Source organism: Blennius ocellaris (genome assembly GCF_963422515.1).
Source record: "Blennius ocellaris genome assembly, chromosome: 7".
Lineage (NCBI taxonomy): Eukaryota > Metazoa > Chordata > Actinopteri > Blenniiformes > Blenniidae > Blennius > Blennius ocellaris.
The window spans coordinates 11,302,509-11,325,511 of NC_137656.1; the positions used below are offsets into that span (position 1 = coordinate 11,302,509).

Sequence of the window (23,003 nt, forward strand, 5' to 3'; positions counted from 1 at the left end):
TTTTATATATTTTAAAAGGCCCCCTTGGTAACAATGATTATTGATTTGTAATCCCAAGCCTTAATCACTGGATGGCGCCAAAGATCTGAGAACCGTCCGCCGTTCATACGTTGAATTAGGATATAAGATCGAGCACATTGTTTGGAACAACTGTTTTAAGTTTGCCCCACATTCAGAGAAAAATCAGTTATCGGAACATCCACTAAAATTAGCTGTGATACTCCAGGGGAGACGTCTTCCTGGAGACCTTTGCATGTGTGATTTGTGTCTCCCACAAATCATTGCAATACATCTGCTGTCACGACCAGTGGAAAGAGTCAAGCTGTGTGTATCCATCACATACTGGCAGCTCAAGATGGCACACTGATGCACAGAAATGTGCTTCAGCTTCTGTAGGGCACTCAAGGTTGGGCTGTGGAGCAGTGATTTCTGTAGCCTATGATTTATAAAAATAACCTGGAGATGGTTCTTTCCAAATTTATGATGTTAGATGAATGGGGGGGGGGGGGGGGGGGGGGGGGGGGGTTTAAGAAGTACAACCCTAAGCGAACTATTTGTGGCCACAATCATATATTTTCATTCACTGAAAAAGACGCTTTCTTGAAATGACCTTGAAACCAGCAAAAACCATTTTGTTGAAAAATTACCTCTAAAAGCATTCCAAGGTGACCTCTGGTCACATGACAATTTTCAGCAAATCAAAACCTCAGTCATGCATTATTCACAGACATCAGAGAAGAAGGGGAAAAAATGGAATGGAAAAGTGATTTTTTTTTTTTTTTTTTTTTCTATTTTCTCTTGCTGCATTGACCACCCGATGCTAAATGACTCAGCTACAGTGCAGCAGCAAGCCAAGTCTCAGCACCTCCGGCTTGAATAACAGTTGGCTCAGAGAATAGACCACCAGACCATGCCCTCAATTAGTTCTGCTTCTGTGGGTCTCATAATGTTCAGAGGGTCATCTTTGACCGCCATCTGCCCTGAAGTTGGGTCTGACAGAGGAGTGAAGTCTGTGATGCTGAGAACAATAGTGGAAGTGTATATTTTAATGTATAGTCACTCACAACACTTTACCATTTCACATCCAAAAGATTTGGCCTACAACATGCTGCAGATTACGAATGGTGAAATTAGAATGTCATTAACAAAGCTTTACAAAAGAAAGAGTCAATTGCACATAAATAATCAGCTTAAGATGATAAGATGACCAATAATGAGAAGTGTCTGTTCCCTTTTATATGGGTTGCCACAATTTCCACTGTCTTCAGTAAATTGTTCAACATGAACAAAATGCAAAGCTATATGAGATAACTTGTAACTGGTGTCTCAAATATATTGTTGTTCAGATCTACATATTAACTGAACCAAAACAGTGACATTATATATTCAAAATCGATAAATACCAATGAGTCCAAAATCTTCTTGTTTTCATGCATAAACATACAAAATGTTCTTATTTTATGCAATTTTTCTGATATTTCTTAAGATGTAGAATCACAGTCTGGAATGACACAATGTGTACTTGATGTATGTCTTCAGTCTAATGTTGGTGAATACCTGTTGCAGTATTTCTTGCAGCTTTTCGCATGAATGTTTCCACCAGCTCAACCTCAGAGTGTGGTTTTAATGTTTACTACTATTTTGGTACCAACTTAGGTAACTTTGACCACTGTTTCCCTGATCTACGGTTCAGTTCTGGATGTGGTGCATACTGTTTTCTTCTCGTTATAAAAGCGATTTTAGGAACAACAGTCAATATTTTGCTGCTTTTGTTGATATCTAATCACACTTTACAGAGGAGCTACTGTTCCCTCCTCTATCGCCCAACATTTAATCTAACCGGGCTATGACCGGCTGGAGCGGATCTCAGCTGACAAATTAGCAAAGACAATTTGAAATTAATTGGTGAAGCCAGATGCTCTGGTTTCATCCCACAGCCCAATGTCAGAAAGTGGGAGTGAGTGAAAACTCATGCAACTTCCAGAAAGCAAGGCCTGAAACTGAACTGGCTTTAAGTCTAAAGTAGTTTCCAGGAAATCAATTAAACTGTTTGAAAACCTATGAATGTGCATCAGTAAAGGCTTTCAAGCAAACATGCAGAACTCAACACAACATTACAAGAATAGTTAAAAAAGAAAAAGAAAAGAAAAAAGAAAACTGATTACAGTACTAATGACAATTGGAAGGAACAACACCGCTGCAATGAACAGCTCTTATTGAAGGTTTGTTAACATTTATCAAAGACTGCTAATGCTACAAAGCTACTGTGCAGAAAACAAGGCTTGTCTAAAGATAACGGCCAACACAGCGACCTAGAGCTCTACAGCTCTTTCCATTTCGAATACTAATCCTAAACAATTACAAAAGTAATATTAGACAAACAAAGAACTCCAGTACTTGTAAATGCTTTATTAATTAAATAATATTAATGTGTTACCATTATTGCTAAAAGTAGTGGATTTAAAGTAACTTGTAATTGTCTGACGCTGATGGTACTCCCTTAATGTCTGGGCATTTCTGCCCCAAGTTCTTTCAGTTCTTTCAGCTCCTTTCAGTCTCTTTTTGCACACTCCTTTGTGTTTCTTTAGTTTGCAATCTAGCCTCTTGTTTGTGTAGTTTTTATTTTCCAAGGTGAGGCCCTTGTGGCAAACTTGCACTGTTTTAACTTATATATTTATCTCGTTGTATTATTATCGACTGTTTGTTTGCCGATTTTCGGCCTCTGTTCGTGTACCTTCATGAGGAGACGCAGGAGTGGCTGGTGAAATGACTGTTCCACCTCCGCACACTCCAAACTTTTTTGAAACTGTGCATCTCACTACTGCCCCTCTTTAAACTGTCTGAATGCCATCATCCATCTCTACCTCCCACACCTCTACCTCCTCTTCATCTGTGTGCCTGCTTGTTTGTGCGTGACAGAAAGAGACAGACAGAGACAAACACGAGCTCGCTCTTAAGCATACAGCAGCAGCATATTTATATCTTCAGTGTGTGTGTGTGTGTACTCGTATTTTTGCACATTAAGCATTATTAACCACCAGAAGTCCACTGAAAGCAAAATGAGTCCCTGCAGGCAAGCAAATGTAAAGACTCCTTCCTCTATGTGAAAAAGGATCAGCAAAGAGAAATGAAATGTGCCTTTTCTTTCCCGACCCAATGTAATAAGCAATCAAAGCACTTAATACCCATCTAGAAAGTTAAGCTGTTGTTAACACCGTGACACTGCTACTGTACTGAGCGGCTTCCAGAAGAGAACGATTCTGAGAGCTGAAAAACAGTGACTTTACTCAGGCAATTAAGCTGTGCAAATAAGTGTAAAACAACCTTAATATGACAGCATGAATTATTCAGTCCAACACAGTGATTTGTTGCATTACTACATGCTTAGATTGCAAAATTCCCACAATGGTATAACTCAAGTGGCACCTATCAAAGTGCAGCAGTGAAGGATTCAATACCCACCCCCAAGCAAACATGTGAAGAGTGCTGCGCTTGGCTGTATGTACACCCTGGTTTCCCTTTCATGAGCAACACCTGGCTGCAGAATGGCAGAAGCTGAATTACAAAACACTGTCTCAGTAAGGTCACCCTGGGTGCTGCTGCCCACCCACCTTCATCCTCATCACCCTGGAAACAGGAGGATTTTTAGGATGCTCCTCGACACAGATAGGGAAAGAAAAACTGATGTGCTCATTTACAAGATGAACATCAACATTGGACCTCGAGTGCTGCCGCTTGCTGATTGAATTAGTTAATAGTTTTGATTCTCTCAATCAAGCGCCTCAGCGATTAAGCAACAGGTGGCGAGGCAGAACCTGTTGAGGGAATTATACTTCAGTCCATAAAAGTTTTAACTGGCCATTTTCCACTTAGAACAGAGTCACTTTTATTTGAACAGAGGATTTTTGAATTTTACAACAGCAAAGGACTCTCATTTTTTACAGCAGAACATAAATGCAATGACAACAGTTTGGAACAGGGGAGACACAAATGTCTTTACAACACAATTTGCAAGCATTTCCAGGTCTGCTCGTGTGTGGGTGTCATTCATGATCTGTATTAGGTTGGCGCAGTGCAACAATTAAAAAATACATAATGTTTGATATCCGTCTTGAAGGGAGGGGACATTTTAAGCTGATGTGCACACATGCTTGAAGGCAGAAAAAACACAAAGTTATGCACAACCCTGGTGGGATCTTGTGTTGTGATCATGCACATGAATGAAGTACCGCTGAGTTTGAACAAGAGTGGTTTGGCTACTCAGAGTACAAGTTAAGAAAATGTTAATGGCTCTTCGTTACAATTGAAATCATTTACAATTTATCGACAGTATACAGAATACAGAATGTAGAAACTTTGCACAATATAAAACATTTCAACATGAAACCACACAAAAGTGGAAAGAAGTAAAATAGAAGCATATAATAGAAACATGTCTTTCAAGTTAAAATCTATCACTCAAATGAAACTTTATTTTTTTTTAGGAATGGCACAGTTACGCCTCACGAGATACATACATTCACCACATCCAAAGAGAGCTTCCTGTTTTGGGCTTTTCATTACCAAACTTGATAAAAATGTCCCAGCAGAATACATTCTTTGCAGAAAATAATCAGACATGAATGTCTGATGATAACGGAACTTATTTTCATGCATAATACTGTATGCAAAACCTTTCAGTACCAATAATTCAGTTTGTCAACATGTGTTACTTTAGTATATCTGTTCATCTTGGAATAATTCAATGAAATGTGTTCAACTTCTTTTTCCCAATGTGAGTGGACCAAATCACATGGTCTTGCGCCGAGATAGCAGAAAAAAAACGTTATTCAGCCAAGGTAAGCATCTGAGAGCTACACCTTGATCGTAACCGAACCCTTTATTGTGTTGTTGTCAAAGTACTGCTGTCACATTCAATCCTCTTGACTCTGAATTTTGATGTTAAGCCTTTTTCTATCTTCAAATAAAATAGGTCTCTGAGTGACTGTTAGGCAGCTTTATCTCCTGTTATTATGAACAACACAACTCAGTTATACATCTCACGGTGACTCATGTACACTATATGAGTGCAGTGCACACACAAACACACGGGGGGGGGGGGGGGGGGGGGGGGGGAACAAACAGCAATGCAAAGACAGACTGTGGATATACTCTTGCACCCAGAAATATTATATTTTTATATATTTGGCTGTCACGACTCAGCACCCACCAGATCATACAATAACCGTGTCAGGCAGGATTTCTCACCCTCACAAATGAATAGTTACATTGACTGCATTTCCATCAGATACTTGCTGCTTATATAACATTTTTGAACACAAGGTTCATGAAAGTTCTTGTTGAATTGGCAGATTTTCTTGACTGGCCAAGCTGCAATCTAATTCTCTCTTCCTCTGTGAATTTGAATGAGTGAATCAGTGGATTTTCTAAGTTAATCCATTTCGTATCAATATACAGTCTTTACTGGAAACATAGCAGATATCAGTCAGTTAGAAACAAAGATTGATTAATTTAGTGTAGCACTATGTTTTAAATCAATTATGCATTCAAGCTGCTGGAGACATTTTTTTTTTAGTGTATGTAGAACCAAAAAAATACATGCAGTGATCAGATCAGAAATGCATATTGTTAGAACTTGGACAGATTTTCATAAACGAGACATAGACTGCTAGCTACTAACACCAGCCTACAACTTCAGTAACACAGACTTTAATTTATAAAACAAACCTCTGGAGAAACAAAACCTGTTACAACTAGAATACCAAGATTGATGTACCAGTACATTTAGCAGAGAGTTCACATATGCTCTGAGTAACCTACCTCCCCCTCCCTGGTAAGTCTAAAAACAGTGGACAAAGCAGATTATTTTACAGCATGGGGAATAAAATAAATTTAAAAAAAAGTATTTGTTTAAAAAAAAAAAAAAACATCAAGAACAACATGAGCATTTCCATCCTTAAAATTAGAAAACGAAACCAAGAAAATCTCGTTCTCCTGGCACTCCAACCAAACATCAGCAATGTGTCTTCCAGTTGCAACTCGCCTGTCAACCGCACTTGATCTCGCAATTCACTATAGCCCTAAATAAAGTGAAAGGAGCAATGCGGCTCCTCTCTTTAAATAAATGCTAAAGAGAAAAAAGTGAGGGCACACACCCAACCACTTGTGGTAGGAGCTGTGACTGCGCTCCCCGACGCAGCCTGTCGGCTCTCAGGTGGCATCATCGTCATCGTCTTCATCCAGGTGATAGTTGAGGGTGATGACGGCGCTGATAAACTCTCCGAGCTCTACGAAGTCTGCCGTGATAATGTTGATGCCACTTTCACCTGGTCTTTGTGATCTGATCCACTGCATCATGCCCGGTAATGCCCTTGGAGGATGCACAGAGAACATCACGTCAGGGGGAGGGAGCTCGGGGGAAGAATAATGTAGAAAATAGATGGAGAGGGGAAAGAATGATTCACGGATGGTTGGTTTAGCACAGAGAGGGGCACACTGTGATAAAAGATCTCTGTGACACAGCGTGTGATGTCTGCAAGCCAAACACCAGCTGTGAGAAGGACACACTGAACACACACTGGACATGTTCGTATAAGCCAAGCGCCAGGGGAGGGTGTTACTCCTGCAGATGCTTCGCCCAGATTTCTGCATGAGAAAATTTTACCAGTTGTCTCCTCCACACGCCTGCTTTCTCGTAGCGCTGAGGCCTACGCTGGCAGCCTGTGTGGCAAAACGAATGAAGTGAATTCTGAAGGATGTCTACATCAAAGTAACCAAATGCCTGGTGAGAATAGCTGATAGTGGAATTATCACATGAATAATTCATGCAAAGAAAATGGGTGGTTTACTTCTGAGGCTTTTACAGTAACAAACTGGTGACATAAAGAGGAAGTGAAATACACACAAAGCTGCGAGTAAATCAAGAAAAAAACATATCCTGCACCAAAACTGAAATGGAAAAGGGAGATTGGTTGCATCTCTTTTGGTTTGTGGCAACTGTTTCGGAAAGAACCCTCAACATGGCCTGTTATTCAGAGCCTACAACATGGCTCAGATTGTTTTAAATTGAGCCAGTGACAGTGACTTGCGTGCAAGTGTATGTGTGTGTGTGTGTGTGTGTGTGTGTGTGTGTGTGTGTGTGTGTGTGTGTGTGTGTGTGTGTGTGTGTGTGTGTGTGTGTGTGTGTGTGTGTGTGTGTGTGTTGCAGGTACACATGCCCATTTGTTTTGGGGCGTATTTAGGTGGAAGTCATGTCTCTCCTGAGGCGCCTGACTGCTGAGGTGCTGCTATAATTGCATGTCTGTGAACACAGCGAGTGCCACCAATCGTGCTAATCCTGCATCTTTTCCAGTCCTGTACAAGGCTGCATATTAATTCAAGCGAAAGCTTATTTTTTGCATTATACACAATCACACACACACACACACACACACACACACACACACACACACACACACACACACACACACACACACACACACACACACACACACACACACACACACACACACACACACACACACACACACACACACATACCTTTCTGTGATCGTCTCTCTCAGTCCGCTCGCCACTCCTTTCATCACCGTACTGGCTTTTGGAGTCAGAACCACCTGGGAGACAAAGAACGTTCCCTTCCTCCTACAGGAAGCAGTTTATCATTTGTTGGACAATTACATGAGGCTCCTTTACTCATTTGCTGTGAAGAACGTGCAAATGAACTTTATTTTGTATTTATTTATAAGCCAATGACATGATTAAGCAGAGGAAATTATCCTCTAATGAGTCACATAAGTTAAAGCCTTTCAAACTCCAACCATCATGACATCTATTTTTGAAACTAGTCAAAGTCAGTGGTTGCACACTTCATTAGGATAATGAGAAAATAACCTGCGGATATAACATGACAGGGTACCAAGTTTTTGCTGCCATAAATATACCGACTGACCTGCGGTCCGTGACGGATGACTGGAGAAACTGAACCAGCTTTTCTGGGTCAGTCGTGTTGGCCCATGGAGCGGGCATCATCTGGCCTGGCCACAGAAAGGGTACCTCCAGGGCCATGGGGTGGTGGTAGAAGACAAGCACCTGGTACTCCTTCTCCCACAGATACTGCAGACTCACCTGAGTATTAAAGGGTAACAATCAGGGAAACAAGAAGCTGAATGTAGGAATAATAAAACATTCCTTTTTTTAAAACAAGGTTAATATATGAAAGATAAGCACGTTTAATTTTCCTTCCCCATACGGCTGTGTATAGTCATGACTAATCATAGAAAGAACCACATAAACAACCACAGCTTTATATCGGATATTATAATGCTGTCTAAATAACTATATTTGTAATATATCACACTATATTAATGATGGGGAAGAACAAATTACAAACAATTACTATAACAAAGGGATTCATTAGGATTAGGAATAGGATTCATTATTTAACCACATAAAATGTATATCGCAATGAATTAAAAGAAATCTGAGGACTGGCTGCAAAAAAGATTTTACGTAGATATATGTTTTTATGTATAATTGAACTCTATAGTATAGACAGCATGTTTCTATGATGTTTCTATTTTCAGAAAAATTCAGTTGGAAGACTCCAGCTAACAAAATAAATAAAAAAACAACATCCCTTAGTCATTAAAGTGAGCAGCCAAGTACAGTAATGGTGTGCAGAGAAGTCAAACCTTTCGATCTCAACCCTTGCTGGCTGCGGCTGCATGGGCTCTGAATCTGAAAACTGAAGACCCCCTATACTTCAACTCTTTTAATGTTTACTCTCTCACACGAGCAGGTTTACTTTGTGGCAAGGACCTCAGAGCTGTACACATTTTCCTAAAATAGATCAAACAGCAGCTGAAGAGAACTGGAAGCGTGCGTATAGGAGAGTAAGTCTGAGAGCAACGAGAAAACAAGAAATGATAAAGTAATGAAGTGAAAAAGAAGAGGATAAAATACTGTTTCAATATCAATACCAGGCACGTTTCCTTTCAGAAATTATGCATCAAGCTATGTTTCCCACCGCATGAAATATGAGCATTTACTATCACTCTGGAAACCTAAAGTCTCCATTACGTTTGTCGTCTTCCCCTCACTTAATCCTCAGTCAGCTGCAGCACCTGTCAGGAGTGGGAGTGGGAATTTTACGCTCGACTCCTTCCTGCAGGTTCGTCAGACAAAGGGAGAAGGTAGAGATGGGAGAAGGGATGGATGATGCAAGAATAAATCAAAACAGCAGTCATGTCATTCCACTGATGTTTATCTGTATGTAACAATGTTGGCAGGTCACCCACCAGCTACAGCTTCTCGAGCCCAGACTTAGTCCAATAAGGAAAATGTCAAGAATGAGTCATTAATCCTTTATAGCATGGAAATGGAGACTTTGATCACTACAGATTTCTTAAAGAATATTTAAGACTTACTTTATGAGTCACTTAAGAAAGGCACAACTAAATGTTATCTATATTTGTAATAAAAATGTGTTGGAAAGTCCAAAAATGGATCAAAATTATAATGTACAATGTTTTATCAACGTTTTATCAGCAAAAAGTCTGAACACACTTAGATTTTCACTAATCCTAATCACTGCATGGTGGTATTGTCCTGCGGAAAGAAAAATTGTGTTTCTATAATTTTCTCATGCGTTTTAAAGAAAGAAGCAAAATCTGGAATTTAACGTATTTTGCTACTTTGGGGTTAACAGAAAATAGGGTTCAGCTTGAGGTAATTGCTAACTAAATATCAATCTACTGAAACTCTGACAGAACTTCACAAGATCTGGACTGAAAAAAAGTTTTTATATCTACCCTCACCTTCAACTAGTTATTCTGATTATTTCCAGGTCGGGAATCTGAAGTCATGGCTACATGTTCAGATTGAGGGCATACCAAAGACATGAACTGTGTTGGTGATATGTATTTTGCACACAGCAGTTCTCGCACACTTACATCCATCCAACTTATTAAACTAAAACTTTCCTCTGGGCCAAGAAACTCATGGATTACATGCATCATATCCTTTCTCAGATAAAAATATAGTACAATTAAATGCATGAATTATTATAATGTAATACATTAATAATAACATGTTAAAGTTTCAAATTACTACCAATCATGACAATAACATGACAATAATCTCAAACGGAGCAAGCCTTGCCAGTGTAAAGTTATCATCCAAGCTATTTGATAACTTGAAGAAATTTTGAGTATGACCGCCCAGGGCCAGACCTGACTTACAATCCACCCTTGTGTAGTATTTGTACTTCAATTGATCTACAATCATACCATGTTACCCTAAGTTGATAAAGGAGGTTACGCTTGCTCAGGTAATGATTTGAATGTTACTTTTGCCTTATGAATGCCATCCTTAGTAGTACAGGGGTTGTTGGGGGTTGATCCACATGTGACATGTGGGTGATTCTTCTTCAATTTCTCAAGTCTTTTCCATTTGGGTAGTTTCTGACTACCTACCAAATTGGATTTGATTGTTGTTGTTTCCCCTCATTTCTGTTTACCAAACCCAGTTTTCAGTAAACCCTCTTTCCCATTTTCACACCTTATCTTCTGCATTTGGGTCAAGTCGCATCTTTTCAAGTCATTATTTTCCCAAGGCAGAGCAGACAGAGAGCAGAGTCTGATCACGCAGCAAAGACTGTCTTCTGTGCAAAAGGGCATGTTCAGCATGGAAAAACTGAACTATGATTAGGGAGGTGATAATCATCATTCTGCATCGCAAGTGATCAAAACGCATGAAATACTGTCGAGCAAGGCAGAGAAACTAATAATTAGCAAACAGTCCTCAAACAGAAACAGAAAATGTCTAAATTCAGCATAATTACAGTAAAACAAGCAACTGCATTATAGTCAGTACAATATATTTGTGGCTGATTCTATCCAACGTTAAAAGTGAAGTGTATTTGTACCTCCTGAGCAAAAACAACGGGGCAGAGCTTCTCTCCAAACACTTCCTTCAACATGGCCACCAGTTTTTCATGGTGTAGGTTCTGCACGCCATAGAAATGGTTGAAATCCAGGAAAACAACCTCTCTGGCATGAGCTGACAGGAAGCTACTGATCTGGTCCAGACCTTCTCTGACCTGCAAATAAAAAGATCAGTGAGGAGACCCATACTATTCATTAGTAGGCCAGACTGTTATAGTAGGAGTGGCCAAAGGGGTCCATGACTAATGTTAGGTTCCTTCCATCACATTAGCATTAATAAGATCTCTTCTTTTGTACATGTGCATTGGCAAGTAATGGCAACGAATTGAGATTAGTTTAAAGCTATTTGAGAAACCACTTTAAAATAGGTTGACGTATTTAAACTGGATTCACAACAAATTACTCACTTGATTTACCCAGTATGTTTCAATTACTTTGATTATGTATCATTTAATGCAACATCAATAGCCTGTCCATCACCTGGAAGGACACCTGAGAAGACTAATCCGATTTCACAGATGTTCTATACTAACCCAATCACTTCTCAATCTCCACCTCTGAGTGCGATGTTATTCTGAGATTATCGCCCTTAAAACACATGCAAATCTATTAGCATACAATATGGCACACTTTAGACAGGATCTAGATAAAAAAAGGCCCTTTCAATCTGAAATCTTTGAGGGACCTCGCTCAACTAATCTGAGCATGCAAGTACCAATGCCACACAAACTGAAATGCACAAGCGCAATTTAGCAACCAGAGGTATTACACAATATTCAAAAGCCATTCAAACTCAAAGTTCTCTGCTGACCGTGGCACTGAAGAGTCCGTGGGCGAAAAACAGCTCATTGTCGGGGTCACGGGGCTTGGTAGAGATGCGCAGGTCAAAGAAGCGGATCCCAGCCTCCAGTTGGCTGATGAAGTTCATAGTTTGCGTTGCCAACCACTTCCTCATTAGCTTCTTGGCCACCGTGCCGAAAACAGAAACAAAGTTCTGCACCGTCTCCGGCTGCTCAGGGCCCACTGGAGACGCCTCATCGATGTAGAAACTGAAGGAGTCATGCGAGCCTAAAGAAGACAAAACAACATAAGAGTCTGTGCAGGAGAGGATTACTGCCTGCAGTCTTGTTGGTGCCAGACAGCTATTGGATCTTCAGACTTAATTCACCAGCTCCTAGAAACATGAGAAGAATTGAAGCACTGACGGTCATATCTTCAGGTTAGGACACAGTCTGCAAACTGAACACTGCTTGTGCTCATTATTTTACATTTTCTCACCTTCCAAGCACATTTCTATTGCAATCACTTGTTTCTTTCCTCCAGTTAATGTTTCATCTTGAAAACAGCAGCCTGACGAGGAAACTCTTAACAAAAGGTCTCGCCAAAGAAAGTATTTGTCTTCATCAGCAGATGAAGTTTCTCAGTTGTCATGGAAACTTTTTACTTGTTACGGAAGAGCTGAGGCAGGAAAAAGATGCATGTGGAAGGAGTCTGACTGTGTGTTGTGAATTGGACAGATGAATGAAGGCATATAATCATGCTCTTCAACAAATGAATTATGTTTGGTTGAGTGCTATCAATGACTTAAGTGTCTCTGTAATTGTACCATTCTCAACACAAGGGCACTTATGCTGAACATATGCTACAGGATTACAGCTAATTGTCCCATGCATCCTTTAAATAACTTGCAAATATTACTTGTGATCAATTCCTGTTCCATATTTGAATGCTTGCACAAGAATGTTTGCTGGAACACCAGGTGACGCATTTGCAAATATCTTCACAAAATTGTGAAAACACAGTTGAGTCCTCAGCATTTTTCAATTTGTAGTTTTCAAACCACCCTGAGATATGCACACTAATTTGTCTCGTCCCACACAATTGTTCATTCCCATTAATAGAATTGCTCAAGGTTGCATCCTCCATTTATTTTATTCCTAATAAACCCAATAAAGTGGAAAAAATAATGCTGGTAGTTAGTATCCAATAAAGTTTTAAATTGGCAATTTTGTATTTGCTCAGTGCAAATACAATCCTAGATGTCATTATTATTAAGTTTAATAATGTGTAGTATAGTTTTGATGCATGGTCCACAGATCAGGGAGCATTTTGCTGATACAGTACTGTATATCTCAAAACCTCAGCAAGTAAAAACCTTCATCTAAATGGATGATGATGGTGATGATTTCAAATACGTATCTTTATGAGGTATTTTTGCATTAAAATGAAACTGAGAATACAAAATACTAGAATGTAAAGGTCTGTCAATACGTTGATACAGTCTTCGGTGACACTTTGAATTGAACTGATGGAGAATGCTGGTATTTAGATATGAAGGTCATATGTTCATCCACTTGGGAGAAGGGGAACACGCACACACGGTATGCACAAATCAGTTCATGCTGCTCTTGTTGCTGCAGTCTCTCCTGACTTTTCATCACATTCCACCGTTTCTAAAATACATCAACACATCCAACTTCCACCAGCACAACACGGTGACCTGAAGTGACCTTCAGCTATCTATTCTCCAGTGCCCGATCTTCACATGCGGCACACAGAATGACCATAAGCAGGATAGACAGCTGAATCCCGGGGCAGGGCAGTAAATCGTATCACTACTGGCTGAGCCACAATACCAGGGTCACAGCGTAACAGAGCATGACCTTAACCAGTCACAGCAGATGTGTCTCGAGAAATCGTTTATATTTGGCTTTGAACGTTATGCAATCAAAGATCACAGAACTAAAGTCATTACCTCTAGCTATCACTGACCAAATAATGTATTTCATTCACATTTTATTTTCTCAATTCATCAATGAAATTGATGAATGTGGTCAAAAATACACATTTTGTCCTCAGTTCATCATAAAATCCTACATCTGTGGATGTAGGTAGTATTGGGCTTTTACCTTCAAAATGTATAATATTTGTATGATTGTAACAGCTTATTTCTGTGATGTCGGACCCCTGGATGTCCATTTTTTCATAATCTTCACATATTTATGCAGAAATCATAATCCCTGATTGTGCATGTGAAATTGTGTAAATTAATAAATAAATAAATAAATAACTTAGATATTTATCATTTATAGTTATATTAGCAGTAAAGGTGCAGTTAATATGAATTGAATCTAGCAGTTCCACCGGACTGTCTAATGGAAGGTTTAATGAATGCTAATGACTTTAGGGAAACGGATAACGGCTTGTTAGTGCATTACAAAAAAAAAAAAAAAAAATGCATCACGCTAAATGTGTATGAGCAGAAGTCATTGGATACTCTGTTATTGCTTTACTGAGGAAAGAGCGTCAACTCTGTAGGGTATAAACATGTTGCTGTGAGTGCACAAGTCCTGCTGTAGACGCAGTGCAGAGACATGGGGACTGCAGTCTAACAAAATCAGGCACCTTCACCTGAGCTCTGAAAATGATTAATTACTGTTTATGTTGTGAAATAATTTGCGCCACCTCAGAGCTGTGCCTCAAGGGCAACATTTTCATTTGGAAATGTGAGGAAACATTTTAATTGTTCAGCTGTGGCAGACATGCACTCTTAAATTGAGCTGCTTTTTCTACAGGAACTGCAAATAACTTTCATTAAACAATCTCATAACAAAGGTTTGATTGTCTAGTTGCAATCTTAAAATTAGATGAAGGAAAGTATCCAAAGAATGGCTGCAGTTTGGGGTTAATTTCTACCCCAAAAACAACTAGAATACACTCAAGATAAGATATATATCATGCAATCAGAAAATGATAAGTTGATCTCAGTTAACAAAAGCAGTGTACACCTGAAACAGCTCACCAATTAGGCACAACATGTTATCATATCCGGAAAACTGGAAGCTCTGGATTTGAACGTCTGACACGATATGAGATATCCACTACTCTGTGGAGAAGAGGAGAAAATGGATGAATGGATGGATGGATGGACTGAGAGGGGAGCAGCTAAAGTTTCAAAGTTTCTGTGTACAGGTGACATGGTGAGGCAAAGTTTTGTTGGCTAACTATAGAACCTTTGATTCTGGTGCCATGTTTGTCACTCAAAACTGTGAAGTAATAGTTCCTTCAAACAATAGGTGCAGCAACAATCAAAATCATAAATAATTGTTTGAAAGTCCCAGGGAGCCACTATGAAGGGGCTAAAAAGCCATATGCAGCACCAGAGTCACGTTTGCAGAACTGCGGTGAACTCTGGCAACACATTTCCCTCTGACTATACATGTCAGGTATATATAAAGAAAGGATTTGACTGAAAGTAGGGAGTGATTCAAAGAGGTGGGAGAAAAAAAAGATTAAAGCTGGAAGTAGGTGTGACAGAGTGATCCACTTATGGTGATGATGACGACAACAACAGTGTGGACGATGGTGAAGGATGAGAATTTTTACCTTAGAGAATTGACCTGCATTATCTGAGTCATTCTGCCTGAATGAGAGCATGCAGAGAGGACCGCGGGTGGCTTCGGTCTTGTTTGTGACTAAACAAAGCTCACAGTGACTCTTTCAGATCTATTTTAAGAGGAGAGGAGAGGAGAGGAGAGGAGAGGAGAGGAGAGGAGAGGAGAGGAGAGGAGAGGAGAGGAGAGGAGAGGAGAGGTTTTGATGAGTCTGAATTAGTTGACTTTTTCTCTCAAGATAAATATCCATCTGCTGTAAACTCAATTAAGTGGGAGTGCTGAGGTGAAGGGAAGCCGTAGAAAATGCATACTGATCCATTTCCCCCGTTTTTTAGGCTCTTTTGACTTACCGAAGCAACTTACAAGATTAAAAAGTTTGCAAGTGGATTAAGGGGCATTTATTTTTACAACGACTATGATTATACTATGCTAATATAGAGGCTTCTCTGGAACTGAGAATTCAGTGGATTGGTGTTTGGGGATTATGGATGTTACTGTGTAAATTTCTAAGCTTTTAATAGGCAGGATGTATACCTAATCAAACACAGAGGCTGCACTGATTTGGTTTGAATGATGGATGCACCTGCCAAACAGGAAATAGCTATACCTCCTGAGATAGATATGACCTCTCTCTCTATGTCCCTTCACCAAACAATTTCCCCCGTTGTTTGTACTGAGCATTATATTATCGGGTTTCAATGGCTTTTAGCAGGCTGATTTCCTGCCCTTCAAAAATCTCTCTGCACTACCCATGTTTATTCTGGTATCTGATACCGTTCACCCTCCTTGTATTGAGACTCAAGACACAAATCCAGAGAGGAAACAGAGGGTGAGATTTACAGATGAAGCCCCTGGATTGCCCTTTTTCTATATCCAGAGGGAATCGCCAAGACTTAGAGGTGCCACTTCTCTGGAATGGATTTGTTTCCATTGCCTGGAAGGCAATTTTAGCTTAATGCAACTCAAACATTTCCCAAGTGTACATTATTTATCTTTTCACCTAAAGCCTCAAGCTTTTAGAGTTAGCCATTCAAAAGGTAAAGAGCAACTCCCCTGAGTTCTGTGCAAATCTAATATTTAGGCATTATGTGAAAACTGAACTAACTGACACAATCATTTATGACATTCAGCAATTGGTTGGCTTTAAAGAGATTTAAATTAAATTTAAATGTATGTTGTTTTGTTTATCCTATATGTGACTGGCAAACACAGAGTCATAAACAATAATTCATTAAAGAACTGCATTTGTCTGAGTATGTGTAGAACTGTAATTTGGAGTTCTACTCTGGTTAAATGTTAAATCATTAAGTGTTTAAAAAGCGGAGAAATGTTATGTGGATTCTTCCTTTGCTTTCAGCAGGCATTCAGAGTCTTCCAATAATTATTTTCTCTGGTGAAATAATGACCAGAGCATTGCTAATTACCACTGACTAATACAGTGATAACCAGAGTATATTTACATCTAATCACGATGCACACCTGCATGACACGGACTGCTTCAAATTAACTGTAGCTCCAAACCAAACATGTTGAAAATCCTTATTTGAATGACCATGACAGTGATTATGACATCTTTCTCTTCCCATCATCGAAGCTTGATCACGGTGACAAAACCACAGAGAAATAGATGAACATGTCTGGCAGCGCACCGTTACAGACTGTCTCAGTCAGGAAAATGCACAGCCGGCGGTCTGCAGTACACACCTCGCAGATCTAACAATAGCTACAGGAGACCAGCCCACCATGTCCCCCACTGATCAGCTTAGGGGAGAAGAAAATGGCAACCTCACTCTATTTAACCCTTCCTTCCCTTTTCTTTGAATGACCCCCCACCCGAGGGTGACTCGGATATATATTCTTGCTCGTCTGTAATTTACATCCCTTCGTCATTTTTCCAGTACCCCATTGAGAAGAACTATTAATACTGCGTGAAATCTTGATGGGATGGCAGATTATGAGTCTCCAGCAGCATGGTGGATATAGATATAACCATCCATCCATCCATCCATCCATGGGGCAATTTACTGTGAAGATTGGAGGGATAGACCTACTAAGTCAGTTTTATCTTGGATCAAATGTATTTCATCTTCACATTACCATTAGGCAGGACCAGAACACATCAAAAAAAATTCTTTAAGATCGAACAAAAACCAAGCTGCCACCTCTCACACAATGAAGGTGGAACTCCATATTAAGCTTACAGGGGCACTGGCTCCAATCAAAGCCAAACAAAAGATAGAAGGTCAAACAGGTCACTACTTTGTCCAACACAGGGAGACACATAATCACAGACACACACATTAATTAACCTAACATGCCTTTTGATTGTGGAAAGAAAGTAGAAGAAAAAGTCCTGCATGCACATGGAGAATATACAAACTGCACACAGAAAAGATGTGAGTTCTGAGTCCTAACACTGACCTCATTAGGAGGTCCCCAAATGCCACAGTAACATTATCAAAACCAGTGTAGCATTTTGCTCATGACACAGCTAAAGTTGAAATGAAGGAGATGCTCCCTCCTTGTAGTAAATATAGGCCTCTTATAGATAGATAGAGCAATTGATAGATCGATAAACTTTATTGTCATGCAGGATCAACAAACACACATAAAGTACCTGAGTATAATATTCCTGACATAAAATAAGGTGTCTAAAATGCAGTGCAAGAATAAATAAGTGGAAATAAGTTATAACAGAAGAATAAATAAGTATTTACAGTCCTCTTTTTAAAAGACGGATGATGGTGGGGGGGGGAGGGGGAACATATTATTGAACCTGGCAGTTTTACACCTGCCTGCAATACCTCCTGCCTGAGGGGAGGAGAGAAAACAGTCCACGGGCAGCGTGAGTGGACTGTTTACCGATTGTTCACCAAGCCGGTCGGTGCTGAGCAGGTCTCCCCATTTATCCGCAGCAGTCCGAGTTCTCTCAGTAGAGCGTATTAGTGGTGGTTAGTGTAGCGTTGTCCCATCTTCAGCTCCATACACACCGATAGAAGTCCCTGACGAGTGCATGTTTGAGCTTTACTGCTGGTCAATGTTGGATTGTGGTGATCTTTGTGTGCCGCCATCTTCATTGACACACTTTTTGCTTAGTTCTAAGTTGATTTTGATAAATGTATTGAAATACATCTCAACCCAATGTAACAAAAACACAAAAAGCCTATTCAATATTAGAAACTGTTGCCAGTAATATGATGATATTTATTTAATTGATGAATGTCATCGGGTCCAGCCCCGAATGCTGTGTACCTTTAAGAATGTAGCAGGATTAAAGAAATATCTTTACCTTTGTTACAAACTGCCACCTGTTCTTAAGTTATGTGCCTTTTTATATATACACAATGGTATTGTGTCATGAGTCACATAATAATGAGAAACTACTGTACATACCTCAACAATGGTCAACAGTTAAATTCAATCATCAGAAAATCCCATCTCAGTTTAGCTGCACCTCCTTTTAAACTACTGTTATACAAGGCTCTTGAAAAATATATCTTTTTAAAGCTCTTATTTTTCATGCAGGCAAATTTCACTCTGGCATCACAATAGCATTAATTCAGATCTCCTCTGGGTGACAAATGATTCACTGGTGTCTCTTGATTCTGAAAACCAGGCAATTAATTCAGTGTATTTGCCACTTTGACAAAGCTGGTGATTGTTTTTTTTGTTGTTGTTGTTGGATGGTTTCAGCCATGTTATCAGCATATTTTGAATAATTAACAAGAAAAAAAAACCTTTTTCTCTAGATTCATGCCTTTGGCTCTTCAAATTCTGACTGACTCCAAAATGTTCGTTTTCCACTATATGACTACTGGTAAACCAAACTAAATTCATATTCATATCCTTTAAAAAAATTTAAGCACCTAATGAATAGGCACCATTGTTATTTGTTTTAAAATCTGATCAATCTTTGCAGAGCATGACTTGATAACAGACTTTAAAATTGACCTCTGTAAAATATATTTAACTAGGTTTATTACAGTTTCTTTTTGAATGGTCTAATGGTCTAATGGTCTAATTCTATGAATTAATTGAGAATCTTGATAATTAACAATCACTTTCAATATTCGCCTGAAGATATGCATGGGCACTGAGTTTCTCATATGTTATGTTGATTAAACAAGTTGTTTTTTTAATAGTTTCCTGAGATAATAATTTTTTGACAAACTCAAGCAGGCAGTCTTGTATTCATATAATCTTTGGCATCACCCTAAATAGGAGGCAAGAGCCCAAATAGAGGTTTAAAACATGCCATCAGATCCATCTCAGCAATTACCTGATGTGATCACTTTTTGACCTATCAACCTATTAACCTGTTTTTAGTTTAATTGGAAAATGAATAGCATTTAATTTCCACTCTTCATTGTCAACAAAATTAATACACACACGAGTCAAACTCTTTACTCATCCAACAGTTTTTGATGCTATTAAGTTTACCCAGTCAACAACTTGAATACCAGCTCATAGCGGTTCACAGTGTGTATCAAACTCCAGATCAAATGTCATTGCATCTACAGTATGGCAGGAAAATACATGTCATGCAATTCTGAGAGTGTTGTAATAAACCGATAAAGACTATTACATTTTGATCTCAAAAATTACTGCATGAGATAATGTAGCAAATACTCAAAACATGAAACTCTGTCAACCATCCAGCTTTTGTACCTCCTTTATCAAAACTGCAGAGGACTGATAATTCACCAACAGTGAGCTAAGGGCAAAGTACATACTGGATATATCACCAGACCGTTGCAGGGCTACACACACACACACACACACACACACACACACACACACACACACACACACACACACACCCCTCAGGTATTTTAGAGTCACCAGTTAACAAGCAAATTTTTGATATATTGGAGGAAAATCTAAATACCACGGGAGAGAAGGTCCAGACAGGCACAAAAATAATGGCAACTTTGCATTGTCCAGTAAGTTAAAACAATGAACCTTTCTCGACATAAGCACTACAAGACATAACTGAAATAAAATTACTACCAAGCAGCTTCTTGTGTATAGAGAGAAATATGGGATGGTCGTGCAACAGTGGGGACAAAGACATACTGTAGGATGTTGTATTTTTTAATAACAAAATATTACCTGGATATCTAATTATGACACATGGTGTACATGTGCATAACTCTCACTTACATCATTCAAACTGAGTAGCTGTGGTGACAGCAACAAGACATCACAGTATTTAAAGGAGGGATGAAGCTTCAAAAGGAAATGAAATTGTTGTCACTTGTTTTTTTTGTTTTTTTTTATCTGTCCCAGTTTTATTCCAGCTTGAACAAAGACTTAAAGCTGTATTCAAAAATGAGACAAAAGAATGTGATATGAGTCGCTCCTCTGAAAGAAATCAGACATACAATCAAGCATGAACACACGGTCGATGCTAAAATGGGCTGACAAAATCCCCTGGATCCGAGAATTTATCCAGGCAAACATTGTGCCAAATGTGTTCTCACAAACAGAAGAAAGTACACAGACTTGGTGCATGTTTCCAAAATCTGTATCCAGATTGGTGGTAGATGAGTGACTGAACTGCAGGGCCAGTAAGAACTGATGATCTCCAATTAGAAGGGACAGAGCATCATCCCATGCTGATCCATGTGATTCAGCAAAATTGCAGGCATGAGGTGATATGCTGTGCTGTTTCTGTCTTCAGTGATGGTTGAACAAATCTGGGATGAATTTGGTGACTCTTGGCATCATTCTGGTCAGAATTGGTAAAGTGCCACGCCTCATTGGACATCAAACACTCAGCCATCTGCATCTGAAATGCCGTCATTGCATGCCAACCATAAACACAGCAGGTATTTGCAGTTCATCAAGAGGGTGACTGGCAGGGGGCAAGTGCAAAACTGAGACAGCGCAAGCGGGGAAAGGGAGCACAAGGGATTAGAAATTCAAGAGAATGAAGAACGAAAGCTGTGTGTGGAGGTGTGATAATGGCTAAGCGGCAATATGGAATTAACTGGCTGCTAATAAGCCATTCCATCAGTCAGATCAGTGGTGGGCTTTACTACCAACATTTCCAGATTGAATGGAGCTGAGGAGAGCTACGCACTGATTGGCTGAAGGTCCAACAGCTCATCTTGTATGAAGAGGGCTGTGATCATTAGAAGCGCAGACAGAACCCATCCCACTCACCGTCTCCTCTCCCCTGTGGTCACCACCCTTGTGCGAACGCCGAAAGTCAGACACAAAACAGAGCAGCATGGTTCAAAGGCTTTGAGTGCATTGCCTCCTTTTAAATCGGATTTTTGTCGGGTGAACAAGCAGTCATCTGGGAATTATTTATGAGCTCTGGAGAGAGCGCACCATCACACCAGCGAGGCTCAACTGTTCAAAATGCGTGCCACTTCTTGTTGCGCAACAGGTCTTAGCCTTTGTTCTGAAGAGGCACAGTGAGCGCAACAAGCATTTATTTTAGGCTTCCAGGAGTTGCCCTGCGTGCAAAACTAAAAATCAAAGTTTGCAAAGCTTTGACGCGCACATAACGCCGAACTAACAGTCAGTTTGCGTATTTCTCGTCTTCTCGTTGGAGCCATACGCAGCGCGCACCGGTGAAAACGACATGAGCGTCCTCTTTCTCCCGGTATGCATTGGAGTGAACGCAAAGAAGCACCTACCGGGAATCGCCAGGTTGGTGAGCGGGGTGGTGTGCATGCTCTGCGGTAAACTCGCCATCCAATCCACGAACCGCAGGTCGCTTCTCCCGTGAGACGATGCCATGCTGCCACCTCGCGCAACGATCCGTTCTCCCGGACCGGTGCCTGCGCCAACCTGGAGAGTGCGCACGCTCCCCTCTCTTGCCCTTCTCTCTCTCTCACACACACACGCACACACTGCCTCACTTTCTCTCTCTCTCTTTCACACACACACACACACACACACACACACACACGCACGCACACACGCACACACACACACACACTACTGAGTCTGCCCACACCCCCCCTGAGCAGCTCACATCGGCGGGCAACATGATAATGAAAATGCGGTCGGACGGATCCAAATATGGCAATAGTCGTTAGGTAGTTGCCCAATAACATGAAAAAAACCCAAAACAAAACAAGGACACAGGTACATGATTGATGAATATAATTGATTAATACAATGGTCTGTGTGGTTATAGCAACATGTTGAATAATCCATGATTCCAACTTTGAGCTTTAGTACGCTCTTGTAGAATACCTTGGTGGATGCATGTGAAAACAACGTGAGTTGACCTCGTATTTCTCCAACCACAAACTTGTGATTATTAAAGAGGGTTGATATTCAAGCATGACCGTTTACAGCAGAGGTGAAAACCTGATTCTCAGCCAACCAGAGAGCTCATGTCTGAGTTGGTGTGCTGGCAGGATTGAGAGCCACACTGATGTGATTCATTACAGTTACAATTCATGACACTGAGAAAGAATCACTGGCATATTCAGTGTGTTGATAATCAGCTGGCAGGCCACCTTAAACGTGAATCATTTTGACAAATAGGCCACATTGGTATAAAGATACAGAATAATTCAGTACAGTGGAGGTTTTCATGGTATGGACCAAAGTGCTTTGCTGAACATGGTGGTTATTGCTGTGTCAAGATTTGCTTTTTGACATTTTCGCTTCGAGTTCTTCCATAATGAGGCGATGTGTC

At 40.0% G+C, this 23,003-nt stretch overlaps 1 protein-coding gene across 1 annotated transcript; it reads right to left on the bottom strand.

Annotated features, from left to right (window-relative positions):
- Window positions 1–4,035: 4,035 nt before the first annotated feature.
- On the bottom strand, window positions 4,036–22,105 carry plcxd3 (phosphatidylinositol-specific phospholipase C, X domain containing 3). Its single transcript, XM_080499411.1, has 6 exons — window positions 21,988–22,105; window positions 11,755–12,011; window positions 10,925–11,098; window positions 7,949–8,124; window positions 7,540–7,641; window positions 4,036–6,370 (listed from the first exon to the last, which is right to left on the bottom strand). Exons 1-6 carry the CDS (start codon window positions 22,088–22,090, stop codon window positions 6,211–6,213), a joined length of 972 nt encoding a protein of 323 aa, XP_080355537.1. The 5' UTR covers window positions 22,091–22,105; the 3' UTR covers window positions 4,036–6,210.
- Between the last annotated feature and the right edge of the window lie 898 nt (window positions 22,106–23,003).